Consider the following 14,140-nt stretch of genomic DNA (forward strand, 5'->3'; position numbering starts at 1 on the left):
AGAGTTTCTCGTGAGGCTCCGATCACATACGCCGACACCGCTGCCTGGGTGATTCCCGTTTTTTAAAACCCACTCTACGCTGCGTACTCGGACGCTTGCTCGTATACGGGATCTTTAAGATTTTTCTATCTTTGCGTGGTTCAAACTCGATCCTGCAAGTCGACTTCAAGATGGCGGCTCCTACACAGCTTGCTTGTATGTTTACCCTCCTTACTCCTACTGCTTTTCTCCTATTCCCTCGTGGTCGATGAACTGGTCGAATGGATTAGTGGAATGGCAGCTTTGTTTATATCTGGTTGGGCATCGGACTGATTAGGCCGCTAGACCGAACTCTCAAGGGGATTGGCATCATGGATGCTGCCCCCGTTTATGAGCCTCTGCCGGGATTTACACGGTAAGAATATACTTGCATTAATTAAAAGATAACATGGGTGGCCTTGCTGACTCGTGCTTTTTGCCACGTCTAGACCCGAGGGAAACCTCCGTTGCGGTGCTTACTCGCCGTGCGGCCGTTACTATGCATGGGCGTCGCCTGAAAAGTAAGCATGCCTATTCAGCCCTACCACTCCTTTGATCCGAAAGTCTAACTGATCCCCCGCCTGATAGGGTCACCATTGTGGATGCCTCCGTTGGCCACACTGTCTCGACCATCCTCGCCGACAATGTGTTTGAGCTGGGCTTCTCGCCACTCGGCACCTACGTGATCACCTGGCAACGACCTACCAAGGATGCCAACGGTGATGCTACGAAGAACCTCAAGGTCTGGCGCGCGGTCGAGGCCGGAGACGAGCACTCGGTTGTGGGCCAGTTTGTTCAGAAGTCGCAGACCGGCTGGAACTTGCAATATACCCCCGATGAGAAGCTGTGTGCCCGCGTCGTGACCAACGAGGTTCAGTTCTACCAGAGTGATAACCTGTCGTCGGTGTGGAATAAGCTACGTGTGGAGGGGGTGGCGGACTTTGCCCTTTCGCCGGGTCAGACCCAGTCCATTGCGGTCTTTATTCCCGAGCGTAAGGGTCAGCCCGCTGCCGTCAAGGTGTTTATCGTGCCGCAGTTCGGTGCTCCCGTCTCCCAGAAGAGCTTCTTCAAGGGCGACAAGGTCCAGTTGAAGTGGAACTCCTCCGGTACCACTTTGATTGTGCTTGCGCAGACTGAGGTCGATAAGACTGGTAAGAGCTACTACGGTGAGACTACGCTGTACTTGCTCAGTGCCAGCGGCGCCTTTGATTCTCGAATTGATCTCGGTATGTGGATTCCTTTGAATGCTATTGATCTTTACTCGGGCAAACAGGCTAACCGAAACGCCCCTACTTTACAGACAAAGAAGGCCCTATTCATGACGTGAGTTGGAACCCCAACTCCAAGGAGTTTGGTGTTGTCTATGGCTACATGCCCGCCAAGACCACCATCTTCAACGTGCGTGGCAAGCCCACACACACTTTCCCTCTAAGCCCGCGGAATACCATCCTGTTCTCGCCTCATGGACGTTTCGTTCTGGTTGCCGGATTCGGTAACCTGGCTGGCCAGATGGATTTGTACGACATGGAGCGGAACTTCCACAAGATCGCCACCGTGGAAGCCTCCAACGCCAGCGTGTGCAACTGGTCCCCCGATGGCCAGTACATTCTGACTGCCACCACCAGCCCTCGCCTGCGTGTCGACAACGGTATCCGTATCTGGCACCTTAGCGGTAGCCTTGTGTACAACGAGGAAATGACCGAGCTCTACGACGTCTTCTGGCGCCCACAGAGCATCATCCAGCACCCGCTGGGTGACCCCTTCACCAAGCTGCCCGTGCCCCACCCCTCCGCCACCGCGTACTTGGCCACCCGCAAAGCTCCCGTCAAGCCCGCCGGTGCCTACCGTCCCCCCGGTGCCCGTGGTCAATTGACCCCTCTTGCCTTCAAGCGCGAGGACCAGGGTGGCGCCGCCTTCATCCGCGAGGGCCTCCCCGGCGCTGGTGCCGCCGGCGTCAACGGCTTCGGCAAGCCCCGTCGCCGTGAGATTCCCGGTGCTGAGCCTGCTGAGGAGTACCTGCCCCCAGGTGCCGCGCCTGGCGGTGGTGTCGCACTCCCTCCTGGCGCAGACAACGAGAAACTCTCCAAGTCCGCTGCCAAGAACAAGAAGAAGCGCGAGGCCGCCAAGAAGGCTCGCGAGGACGGCGACAACGCTCCCCCCGCCAACGCCCCTACCGGCCCAAGCCCCAACCGTGGCCGTGGCAAGAACAACGGCTCCCCCGTGAACGGCTCCAACAAGGCTGCTCCCGCCCCCGCTCCTGCTCCTGCTGCTGCCCCCGCCCCCGTCGCGGACCCATCTGCACAGGATAAGAAGATCCGTGGTCTCCTCAAGAAGATCCGCGCCATCGACGAGCTGAAGATGCGTCTGGCTGGCGGTGAGAAGTTGGAAGATACTCAGATGAAGAAGATCCAGACCGAGGATGCTGTTCGCAAGGAGCTCGAGGCCGTTGGATTTAGCGGTTAGGGTGAGTTGCGGTTGTATCTGAGAGGTTTGAGATCGGGTTTCTAGTGCTGTTGGTGTCTGGTGTCTGGTGCTGGCTGTATGGACTGGAGGGCTGGGTGGTTGCATTTGTGTGGCTGTGTTATACGATTTTTGTGTATAGTGCTTTCTCTTCGTCTTTTGCATACACCCTTGTCGTCCGGGCCTGTATAGGTGCCTGAAAATAGAAAATTACGTCCAGATTGATTGAAATTGCTTTAACTTCGTAGTTATCAAGTAGTAAACCCCATACTTTCAATTATTCTAGGATCATACTTGTGGCACTAGAAGAAACTTTGGTGACACTACGACGCGGAGCCTACTTAGAAACGTGTTTATAAGTATTAATTACCGCCGAATTAGAGTCCTAAAAGGAATATAACGACCGCGGGGTAGATATACCCTTCACTGAACTCGTTATCTTCCTCCCTGGCACAGTCCTCTCACCAAACACCGGTGCTGACATCTACATCCAGCTCCCAGACCCAAACACGGCAACCCAATGCATTTCCCACTCTCACCCGGCTTTTACTTGAGAACCTGGCCAAAAAAAAATACCACAGGAGTACGATTTTCCCCTAGATTGATCGAATTTAGAACATCATCTACCCTAAGAATGTAATTCGATTCTCCTTTTTGACCAATATATTGTATAGGCTCACTTAGGTACAGATGTCTGTCAGACACGCCCATGCCCCTTCGATATCATAAGATACCGTGTTTTCCGAATCATACCAGGAATTTTCTTTAGGAAGAGCTGACTTCTTGCAAAGATATGAGCCATACTTGCTGACACTGCTCGAGCCATGCATTCTGGTCTCAATCTATATATCTTCCGATATGTCGAACTATAATCTCTGCCGTCTGCTTTTATTTGCATCTTCTTCGTGATCCTCTCTTCCTTCTCTCCAAAAGTTCAGCATGCACTGCCTTTCCTCTGCGATACCTTCCTTAGCGGCTTGGATGGCCCTAAGAAAAATTGACTAGTAAATTAACTAACAATAAGTCTATTCACAATCTGTTTGTCGTTCTGTAGCACTATTGGACGACCGTTAGTGCTACCCTGTGTAATCTGCTTCGTCGTTGCTTTTCGTCTATAATGAGACATCTAAGTCGTAGACTGGCAACCTATCTAAAAACTTCCTTCCTTCAGGATATTTAGGCCGTGGAGGCTCTGGCTCTGGTATATAGTTCTCCGGTATATAGTGAACAACCTCCACGAATTCAACATATAGGGATTCGTACCCGATCATCCCGAAATCTTTTAGGGCGTTAAAGAAATTTACCATAATATCCCAAGGTGGTCTCCCGCGTGGATTATACTACACTTTTTCTTTATAGATTCGTTCTCCTTCCTCGTTAACGAATCCGATAAAATAAGCTAACTGTCTCGTAGTTTGCCCTTGCTTTTTATAAGCCCCCTCTATCTATATAGGTATCTAGGACTTAAGAGCCGCTAAGGGATTTTGAGCTGGGTCTTCATTATCTATATGCTAGTAGCCTAGCCCTCTAAACCTTTTAATAGAGGATATAGCTTCTAGATCTAAATCTATAGGGAAATAGATTATTAGGATATTATAAAGCCTTTATGGAGGGAAAAGCGGGTTTACGCTTATAATCGTCCCTCTATGAGGAATTATCCACGTAACTTCGCGGATCTATAAGCGATGTATAAGGGCTTCGTTTAATCTAAGGGAAAGCTCTGGGGTTAGAAACTCTTCCCTCCCTCTACTACTTCCCTAATCTAGTGTTTAGTTAATTAATAGAGATTTAGAAGACGGTATAGGAGGGTAATACTACTTACCGATAATAAGTTACTTAATCTCGCTTAATTCACGTGGACGACCTCGGGCTATAACGATATAGTTATGGAGTTTATATATCTCTTGGAGGGTGGTAAAGAGTTCGTCGCTATATAGGATAGCACTAGGTGTATCTTTTAGCGATATCTAGTCTATCAATCTGCGGCTCTGAGGTGGCAATTTTGTGGTGCCGTTGTTGAAAGCGGGCAAGACTTTCTGTTGCTCTGAAGCGCGGTTTATCGTAGTCTTCTCGGCATCTATTTCCCTAGCGCGTGTGATTGATCGGGTGATAGGCATAGTGAGGCGAACTAATAAGGTAGGTGCCAAGGTAAAAAAGAGGTTGAGTGTCAAGGGAAACAGAAGTTAGGTCAGTAGGGGTCAACCCCATCCCTGAGCCAACACATGACTGTACTAGCCTAAGCATAAGCCCGTGCTGCGGCGGCCGATAGGCGCCATCTGCTCAAAGCCCATTTTACTAGCAGAATAACCTCTGCCTCAGACCAATTACCATACTGCAGATCTGATTTTAGCGAATCAAATACTAGTGGTACTATGTCGGAGCAGGACCAATTGTAGTGGGGACTCGGAGGAAGGAGATACTATAATTCCGCATGTATTAGTTAATTACCTAGTTATCTAGATTGCTAGATAACTTGGGGCTTCTTTAAAATTTAGACCTATTGAAATCCGATTGGTGCACCTAGATAAGCTTAGCAACCCGATTCCGATACATACGACCATGGAGGCGTGGATATCAGAAGATGCACGTGATAGCGCTAATGTAAGGCTCCGGGGGTTGGTTGGCCCTCGAATATCCTTCATTAAGCCGCGGCCCTCAGGTACTTTTCAGGTTTGTAATAATAGTGCGGCACAACGTGCATAGCCAGAGATATAGAGTCCACGGTCTTATAAGCTTGCTTGACACTGGCCCCGGCTCATAAGAGGGAGGCACAAATGCGTGGTCACTTAGTCTCAATTTGTTTAAACTAAGAAATCATACTGGCTTCGCTATCTGAGAATCGAGATAGTCGAATTCAAGGCGAGGTCTTCAAAAAGAATACCGTGAACGCATCACAATTCCAGCTTTCCATGCATGTTCGGGTCCCAGTCCATTGCATCCCAAGAATTTGTCTCGGGGTCACCTGGGATCTCAATAACGCCACTACCAGCGAGTCTGAACTCGAGGTGCGTGTAAAGAAGTTTCCCCATCGGACTCGCGATAAGCGTCAAGGCAACGTCATCCTCTCGCGCCTTGTCCATGCCCCAGCGGCACAGGGTTGAGCCATGGCCGTGACGCTGATAGTCTGGGTGGGTGCCGAGAATCTGAAGATGGATTTGACGAGGACCATAAAGCGGGTTGAAATATGTCTCCATGACCTCGTCTCCTGATTCTCGGAACGCTTTCATGCGCTCTGGGTTGGCGTCTCGGCGGGTTGCCCCTCCACGCTTGCTTACTTCACGCATTGCTGATGGCATAAGGTTAGAGTGAGGCTGGGCTCAAATGTAGGCAGGGTCTCGTACGGTTCTGTGGCTCATATTCCGGATTCTTGAGAACCCTAATGTATGATATGTCCCAGACGGAAAAGGCAACGATTTTGGAAACATCCGGGTCTTCATTTGAGGTCGCTTCAATCACCATTACCGTCCAGTCATCCCACTCTGGATCTAGGAAGTATTCGAACAGCATCTTGGTGTACTTGTAGTTGTCTTCGGGGTACTCATGTCGATACGGGAATCTCCAGTCCCACTGGGGGTCTAACGGCATCGCGGCCAGCACGACGTCCACGACTCCATCGATGTCGCTTGGGACACCTGGACGTAGAGTATTCGCTGCCAAGGTTGTGAAGAACAATTGATGCATAATACACAGTGCCCTAGAAAGGGTGGATGAGTTGAAGAACGGAAGCACCATGGAAGATAGGCGACATAAGGCGTTTTGTAACCATAGAACAAAAGACCTTGGTCCAAGCCTGGATCGTTATATAGGGAGGACGATGAGGAAAAGAAAAGCATCTGAGGTCATGGTCTTTGCTGTCAAACCACAGCATGGCGGGGGGGTTTAGGCGGCAGCTAGAGGATTAGCATGGGAAGTCGTTATGGGAACGCACCTGCCATAGCAAATCAATGTGGAGAGGTTCTGCGGCTTTCGTCGTTGGCCCAGCTTGATTCCCATTGTGGCTGACATTTGAGTCGGGTGCGCTGGCACCACTCAAGCAGATGCGAAGATCATTTCCAGAGTAGGAAATACGGTATGCCCACCGGAAGGCAGGGATGGAAGCCACCCTAGTCTTGCCTGGGCATAAAGCGTTGTCGTCTCACCTATAAGACTAGTCGGTGGAATGAGGCGCGTGGAAATAAACCTCGGCCTCAAAACCGGTCGCCTGTTTAGGAGATGGTTGGGGTGAGCGAGGCTGAGTCCGTATTTGAACTAGGGCGTTCAAGGCTCTCGAGACCGTCCCCCTGATGAGGCGCCATCTACCTCGCCCCACTAAAGCCTAGACCCCGTGTCTGCCTCGATTCAAAGATCATTCTCATCGCTTTCCAACCGAACCAGCAAAGAATAATTGGCGTTGCTGCTCCCAACCTAAGGCGACATAAAAAGAGTGAGATGGCGCCCCCTGCGTTTCCCCAGACTCTGTTCGAACAACAACCCTGCCAGTCAACATGCATCAGCGTGAGGAGGACTACCACCTACTGGACCCGATGACTGCTCAACTGCTGTACGAGCGAATCGAACGTGAATTCAGTACAACTGGTGTTTCAGCAGGAGATAATGACGATTTTCTTGCGTACGATTGGCTGGGCCATCTATTCGACGATGCTCAGTTTAGATCACCTGCAACTTCTTTTGGTATTGTGCCAGGTGGACCATGCCTGCAAGGACTGCCTGCGCAACCTGGTGAGTGAAAAAAAAAGAAAAGCACATGCCTTTGATTCTACTCGGCCGTCACTCACAAAATCCTGTCCTAGACCTGGCCTTCACACCCAGCGCCTCCTTGTTAGGAAATCAGACCAGTGGGTTTGAACCAGTATGGTCGCAACAACCCGACTTTCCGGTTGCTGGAACGTCCGGCGTTGGAACAGGTTACAATCCAGGCGCCGTCACAGCCCCGGCCTATGGATATCATCAGCCACTTGCAGTTCAGACACCGTTTCATCTTCCAGCCAACCATGCCATGCCGCCTGCAAACGCGGTATCGTCTGCGTCAACTATGGGCCCGCCGGTTCCTGTACCAACTATGCCGTTAGAAACCCAGACGCTCGCCATGTGTCCAAATATTCAGCAGGGGGGTATATTACGTGCAGCCGACGACGAAACCGCGGGCCTTCTGTCGGAGTTTCTTGCAAGGACGCCAATTCCTGTACACGATATGTCTGTTGGAATCGAACAAGGGTTTGTCATTCCGATGGACGACGACACATCTGTAGACTCGCCAGCAGGACCAGCATTGCCTCGAAAGCGACAAAAGACGAGCACGGACAGTATCTTTGACAGAGTAGGTCACACTACAATGCAAGTTTGGCAAAATTTACTAACGTCAAATCAGAGTTCTGTGAAGACTTTTGTTGATAAACACACGGGAGTCCTGCAGGGGGAACAGGCAGTCTATGGCCGGTCACAGAATGCCAGGGGTAGTTTGACCGAGGAAGGCCGCAAGAGTCAACAATTGACAAAGAAAATCGGGGCATGCCCGCGGTGCAGGAGGCTGAAGACAAAGGTATGAACCATATACCATGATAAGAAAAGCATTGGTAACATTATGCAAAGTGTGATATTGGCGAGGCGAGTCCGTATTCGCCTTGTCTCAAATGTAGCTCCGCGAAGCCTCGGATCTTGACATTTGTCTGTTGTCGATCGAGAGTCACCGAAGCAACATTCTTTAGACTGAGTACGATCTTTTATTCCGATACCCGTCTTGACTACGATTGCTGACGACCACTGACGAGATTAGAACCAATGTTCCAAAGCCCTCTCGACTCAACCTCCCGAGAGGAGGTCTTCTTGGTGCAGGATATTGAAGCCCAAGACCTTGACACCCGGACGCTTGAGCTAACCCAGGATGTTGGTGATTTGAAGTTGACGGTCACAGTTTCGAGGTTCACACCCCGAGATACCGACAAGACGGCTTTAGCATGGACCGATGAACAGGGACAGGAACATAGCTTTGAAATGGCTCCTTATTGCCTGAATAATGTTAAGCAAGATGTTCTCAACATGAGGAACTACGCATTTGAGGCACGGGGTCCTTATATTGATAGCATCCTGGCCAATGCGAACGATATCACCAGGAAATTTGTCGCAGCCGCCCAACAATACATTTCGACCAAAAAGGTAACCACACCCCCTTATCGCCTTTGCACAGATGGCCCTAATGCTATCTGCTCTTTAGAACACCCTTTTAGAACAGGCCATTGAGCTCTGGACTACAACGCGACTAACAGAACGAGTCTGGCGTATCTGCGGCAATGAGACTCTCGGCATGGACCCCATATCCGATAAGACATGTCCGGACTTTGGCATTATCCCTGTCACTCCTATCATGGACACGCAGCTCGACCAGATTGTTATCCGCGAGATACTGCTGCCTCTGCGAAACAGAATTCTCTACAAGCTAGACGGACGACTGAAGGAGCCCAAGCGTGACGAGTGGTTTGAGAATTTTCTCATAATTTTCATCCTGCTGAGTTCTATTGAGGCCTGCTCTGTTCACGGTGAGAAGTTTGCAAAGGAGTTTGGGCTTCGGGTACGGTTTATACATATCCCACCCTACACTCTAGAAGTCATTGATGATTTAACCGACTACCACAACAGCGCCGCTACGCAGACATGGAAGAATTCAACAGTTACTTCCACAGCTGCCGCATCTTGCTCGCACACTTCCATATCGCATTAAACGGCTCTACCCCGCTGACGATCGACTGGCTGAGCCCAAAGGCCGATAAACTGGCCGTTCTTACCCTCGAGCAGAAGCGCTTTCTCGAGGCTGCCAAGCCAATGATTGCAGAGGAAGGTATGTGATTACACGCTTCCCTTGAGTTTTCACAACTCTCTTCGTTCAAGTTAACAATGGTTGAAGAAAACAAGCTGCGACTCCTGAAAACGACCCACCGCTACGCCGCGCACCTACACTGGGGCCATCAATTGTTTTATAGCGGGTGGGAACCGGGTGTCATGCAAATTATGGATGAGATTATCCAACATCAATAGTTTCCTACCATTCCTATTGTTCCTCTTCTAGTGGAGCATAGCCAATGGCTTGGGGCTGGGGATGGGTATGTACGAAGTAAGATACAGGTGGTACATTGGGAAGCTCTATTGGAGTACATGTCCTTGAAACTCTCCTCTTAATTATTCTGGGTTTCTGCAGCTATCTTTGGAAGCGTTTTCTTGTTGTTCAAGATGAACTGTCTTTGAGTCCATGTATTGTACTTTCTTGTGTATCTATGCAGGAAGGAGCGCAGAAGGAGTTTGGAAATATAGGATATTGATTGATACGAGGCACACGAGCAATGCCAGCGTTGACATATATACCATGGCATGTAAGGGGCTGAAATGATATAATTCAAAAGGAATACGCATCATCGCGGGGCGGAAATGTCACTAAACATAAAACGAAGTAGCACGGCTCTTCCAAAGCTAAGCTCCTAGCCCCAGGGTAGCTGAGCCCCTAGCCCAAGCTGGTTTACCTCTTCCCCAACTCTCAGCTACGTCAAATGTTAGCGAGAGATTGAGAAGTTAAAAAAGAAATGACAGGAAATAAACTACGAGCACCGCATATGCCTCGTAATAACCCTCGGTACTGGCGGCGCATGATCAACATCCCACTTCGGTGGAGCATCGAGCCCCTTCTTCTCATATAATTCAGCCGTCTGGCTCCTCAGTGTCTCAGGAGTCTCCCATGCCATCTCCTCATTCTTCAACCATAGCCGCAAGAAGTGCCGTTTGTGCGATTCGTCGTCAACAAAGCCCTCGCGCCCGTGGAAGAGGGCTAGATTATTGAAGATCTCGATGTCACCCTTTTGCAGTGTAATCGAGATCTGGTGTTTCTTTGCTGTGAAATGCACCATGTCTAATGCTTCTGCTTGGATCTCTGTCATGGCGGGGACGCCTGGGGTGTGTGGTGAGAAGGGCGCGCCAGTTATGGGGCGACGAGAGTAACAGAAGCTGGGGCCGTGAGCGCCAAAGTCGAAGAGGAGAGCGCCGGTTTGCCATTTGGGGTAGGAGAGGAATCTAACAGAGGGGAGTAAGCAGATACCTTCTTATCTGAAAATGAGGACGTACTCATCAAAAATCCAGTCATCGTTGGCCAGGACGTGAATGATGTCTGGCCGGTTTGCAGCGATCTCGTTGTAGACCTTCCCTGACGAGGCCAGGAGGGATTCGCCGCCAACGGCGCCCACGCCGAGTGCGTACATGGCTAGAATGTCGCAGCGGTCGGTGTGGAAGGGCTAGAGCATTAGTTAAAGAACGATAGCGAGCCAAGGATAAGGCTCTTACCTGGGCTCGGCTAGAGTACGGCGACGGTCTACCTGTCTCTGGAGGGAGATTTTTCTCCATGTCTTTGATATGGACTTTGCCTCATGTCAGTTCGGTATAACAGTCCGAATAGACGACCATCTACTTACCAACCATTCGCCCGTCGTAGTCCTGTGCGCCACGAGTCTCGGCAATGTAGCTGGTGATGCCAAGATACAGGAGTATATTGTCGAGGGGAGAGTATCTGTCGGGATCCAGGCCACGCAGGACGGCAAAACCATGCCCAAAATGCAGGTCATATGCTATTTTTTTAAGTCTCTCTGCAAGTTCGGGTAATGGGAAGGTCTCTTTGGTCACATCGTCTGGACCATGATCACCGGGCAAGCCTAGACACAAAGAAGAATCTTAGCCAGATACCAAGGCCTTCGGACAAATCAGATGATAACCTTTGAAGTATGCAAGTCCGTTCTCGATTTCTTTGATGTCATCCTCGCTAAAGTTCAAGATATAACTTGATGGCTTCTCAAAGTCTGACCCAGACCAAACTCGTGCTGAATCTACAGAAGCAGGAAAGCCTTCTGGTAGACTAGTAGGACGATCGCTTGCTAGCACTGCCAGCCGGTCAACCCTCTTCACGAAGGTCACATAGGACGGGTTCCACTTGATGTCTGGCCGAGGCGCATCATCCACGATGGAGACCCTGCACGGCTTGAAGAAGTTCTTGTCAACCTGGGGCTGGTTGAACTCCGTCCCCAGGTACGAACGACGCAGACCACAGGAACTAGCAGTATCCTGCAGCTGCAGCATGGTGGCTTCCTCGGCAGTTGTGATAGTCGGCATTGTGATGGATGGCCGCTAAGACTAGAGCAGAATGAGGCTCGGTTTGGAAGGTTAACCAGAAAAGAATAAGGGTTAGGCACAGCGAGAGTGATGTGAGCACGATGGGCAATTCCGCTAAATATCCATCTTGCCAGAGCGCAGAGTGAATTCCCCGCCCATGAGGCTCTTAGTCCATTAGCACATGACATCAAACATGACCAAGTCATTTCCATAGTGTGATTCAGATGCATCTTGCCCGTCTCATGCAATTGCAATTGGGCCGTCACACCTTGCCGCGATCAGACCCATGGAGTGCCATTGGATGTTATGCGCTTAAAGCTGCTTATATTGACTGGGTTGTGACAATGAGTACTGCTATAATCAATGATTCTCGAATTCACCCGTGTCACATTACAGTCCTCCGTCTCTCCAACTCACCAGATGGCTTCTCAGGTAGTTGCCCCATTCGGTACGTGGACGTCTTCGATAACAACTGGAGACCTCATAGCTGGAAGGACGCCTATCGAGGACATTGACATTGATGTAAGACTGCCATCAAAAATCCATCATTGCATTTCTTCTCACTGTAACCGCTTCAAGCCAAACACGGGATACATATACTACACAGCACGCAGATCAGGCCGCTGCACGATCATCGAATATTCCCCAGAGAGCCGCCGTCTCCGCGATATCCTCCCGAAAGAATTCAGTGCACGAACATCTGTCCACGAATATGGCGGTGCAGCGCTGAGGTGCACCCCGTATGGTTGGCTGATCTTCACAGACTTCAAAACGAGCAGTGTCTGTAGCCTTGTACCCGGGACTGGCAGCGTGAAGATTCTCCTCCCGGGTAGGTTGAACACTCGATATGCAGACTTCGAGCCCCATCCGCTTTGCGCAGAATGGATGCTTGCTGTTAGAGAGACCCATAGCAACACAACAGTCAATGACCTTGTGGTCATTAATTGTACGCAGGGTACTTCAACGGTCATTGCGTCTAATTATGACTTTTACTCCAGCCCGCGATTCTCCCCTGATGGGAAACTAGTGTGCTTCCTCTCGTGGAATGAGCCGGACATGCCGTGGACAGGGTCTCTTCTTTCCATAGCTGACTGGCTGGAGAAAGGAGCGATACAGTACCCAAGGATCGTATCAGGGAAACTGAAGAGCGAAAGTGTCAGTCAGCCTCGCTGGGGGTTAGAAGGTAGGGAGTTATTTTTCGCCTCGGATGCGTCTGGTTTCTACCAGTTATACAAGACGTGGGGGGGCTTGGCCAATCGCCTTATCTTACCTGGTCTGGAAGATCGGGATTTCTCAAGGCCTGAATGGGTGCTAGGGTGGTAAGAGAAAGCCACCCACCCGGGTGAAGTTGTCTCCCCGCGCTAACAAGTGACCAGTCGTACATACGTCCAATTATCACAAGAAGTAATGGTTGCCTGCTGCACGTCCCTCGCAACCGATGCGGTAGTCTTAATCAATCTCAGAGACTGGACGCATCGCACCCTGGACTTACCGATTGTCGCCGTGGCAGATAATGGTCTGGTCAAAGTATCCGATAAATCATTCTTGGTGCTGGGTAAATCTCCAAGAGACCCATGGACGTTGTATGTCGTCGATGTATCCGATTCGCAAAAGCCCACATACGAGGCCCTACCCAGAGGTGATCATGATAAAACAATCCAGAAAGATTGGATCTCTATCTCCTCGCTGCTCTCTATACCCCGCACCCATGGAGCAGCTTGCGGGTTGATACATGCGATCTTTTACTCCCCCAAGAATCCCTACTACACAGGCCCATCAGACGCCCTTCCCCCACTCATCCTCTCTTTTCATGGCGGCCCAGCATGCCACAGCACTCCTGCCTTGGACCCCAAAGTGCAGTTCTGGACGAGCCGCGGGTTCGCCGTCACAGAGCTCAACTATGCTGGTTCAAGTGGATATGGCAGGGATTATCGTGATATGCTCGATGGACACTGGGGAGAGTATGAGGTTGATGATGCTGTATCTATTGTGTCGTATCTCGCACAAGAAAGCCTGATAGATGGCTCGCGTGTTGGTCTTACGGGGAAAAGCGCTGGGGGGTACGCAGTTCTACAGGCGCTAACGCGGGATCCAGATCTCTGGGCGGCAGGTGTGAGCATAGCGGGGGTGTCAGACTTGACGGAGCTCATGCGGACTATGCATAAGTTTGAAAAGCCTTATGTTGCTCGGTTGATCTCGGGTGAGGCTCGGTGTAGCAACACCGAATTAGAATCGATCGGGAAAGAGAGGAGTCCATTTGCGAGAGCGGCTTCGGTCAATTTCCCGCTTCTGCTCATCCATGGAACAAACGATAAAGTGATTGGCAAAGGGCACTCTGAGAAGATGAGGGATGCTGTCGTTTCTGCGGGTGGCTGCGTTAAGTTGGTGCTCTTTGACGAGGGCCATTCGTTTAGGATGCCAGAAAATATCGTAGCGGCCAAGCAGGAAGAAGAGAACTGGTGGGTCAAGTATCTCGTGACAAACGAGATGCAGTAAGGCGAAGCCACTTTACTCGGGATATATA

At 50.4% G+C, this 14,140-nt stretch overlaps 6 protein-coding genes across 6 annotated transcripts; 4 read left to right on the forward strand and 2 right to left on the reverse strand.

Moving 5' to 3' along the window:
- Positions 1 to 170: 170 nt before the first annotated feature.
- N7496_005217 (translation initiation factor 2A) lies at positions 171 to 2,481 on the forward strand (the record flags this gene model as incomplete). Its single annotated transcript, XM_056698146.1, has 5 exons — positions 171 to 195; positions 325 to 394; positions 468 to 539; positions 607 to 1,244; positions 1,319 to 2,481. 5 exons carry the CDS (start codon positions 171 to 173, stop codon positions 2,479 to 2,481), a joined length of 1,968 nt encoding a protein of 655 aa, XP_056556671.1.
- A 2,888-nt stretch (positions 2,482 to 5,369) lies between these two features.
- N7496_005218 (gnat family protein) lies at positions 5,370 to 6,471 on the reverse strand (the record flags this gene model as incomplete). Its single annotated transcript, XM_056698147.1, has 3 exons — positions 5,370 to 5,764; positions 5,820 to 6,172; positions 6,407 to 6,471. The coding sequence occupies 3 exons, from the start codon at positions 6,469 to 6,471 to the stop codon at positions 5,370 to 5,372; spliced, it is 813 nt and encodes a 270-aa protein (XP_056556672.1).
- A 491-nt stretch (positions 6,472 to 6,962) lies between these two features.
- On the forward strand, positions 6,963 to 7,205 carry N7496_005219 (uncharacterized protein; the record flags this gene model as incomplete). The annotated part of the gene is made up of 1 exon (XM_056698148.1): positions 6,963 to 7,205. The coding sequence occupies one exon, from the start codon at positions 6,963 to 6,965 to the stop codon at positions 7,203 to 7,205; it is 243 nt and encodes an 80-aa protein (XP_056556673.1).
- Positions 7,206 to 8,256: 1,051 nt separating this feature from the next.
- On the forward strand, positions 8,257 to 9,318 carry N7496_005220 (uncharacterized protein; the record flags this gene model as incomplete). Its single annotated transcript, XM_056698149.1, has 3 exons — positions 8,257 to 8,631; positions 8,690 to 9,043; positions 9,112 to 9,318. The coding sequence occupies 3 exons, from the start codon at positions 8,257 to 8,259 to the stop codon at positions 9,316 to 9,318; spliced, it is 936 nt and encodes a 311-aa protein (XP_056556674.1).
- A 743-nt stretch (positions 9,319 to 10,061) lies between these two features.
- Positions 10,062 to 11,616, reverse strand: N7496_005221 (TauD/TfdA family dioxygenase; the record flags this gene model as incomplete). The annotated part of the gene is made up of 5 exons (XM_056698150.1): positions 10,062 to 10,530; positions 10,582 to 10,748; positions 10,798 to 10,871; positions 10,926 to 11,162; positions 11,223 to 11,616. The coding sequence occupies 5 exons, from the start codon at positions 11,614 to 11,616 to the stop codon at positions 10,062 to 10,064; spliced, it is 1,341 nt and encodes a 446-aa protein (XP_056556675.1).
- Positions 11,617 to 12,036: 420 nt separating this feature from the next.
- N7496_005222 (S9 family peptidase) lies at positions 12,037 to 14,112 on the forward strand (the record flags this gene model as incomplete). The annotated part of the gene is made up of 4 exons (XM_056698151.1): positions 12,037 to 12,064; positions 12,104 to 12,138; positions 12,196 to 12,935; positions 12,993 to 14,112. 4 exons carry the CDS (start codon positions 12,037 to 12,039, stop codon positions 14,110 to 14,112), a joined length of 1,923 nt encoding a protein of 640 aa, XP_056556676.1.
- Between the last annotated feature and the right edge of the window lie 28 nt (positions 14,113 to 14,140).

This window comes from Penicillium cataractarum (genome assembly GCF_028827025.1).
Source record: "Penicillium cataractarum strain IBT 29864 chromosome Unknown utg000004l, whole genome shotgun sequence".
In the NCBI taxonomy this organism is placed as follows: domain Eukaryota; kingdom Fungi; phylum Ascomycota; class Eurotiomycetes; order Eurotiales; family Aspergillaceae; genus Penicillium; species Penicillium cataractarum.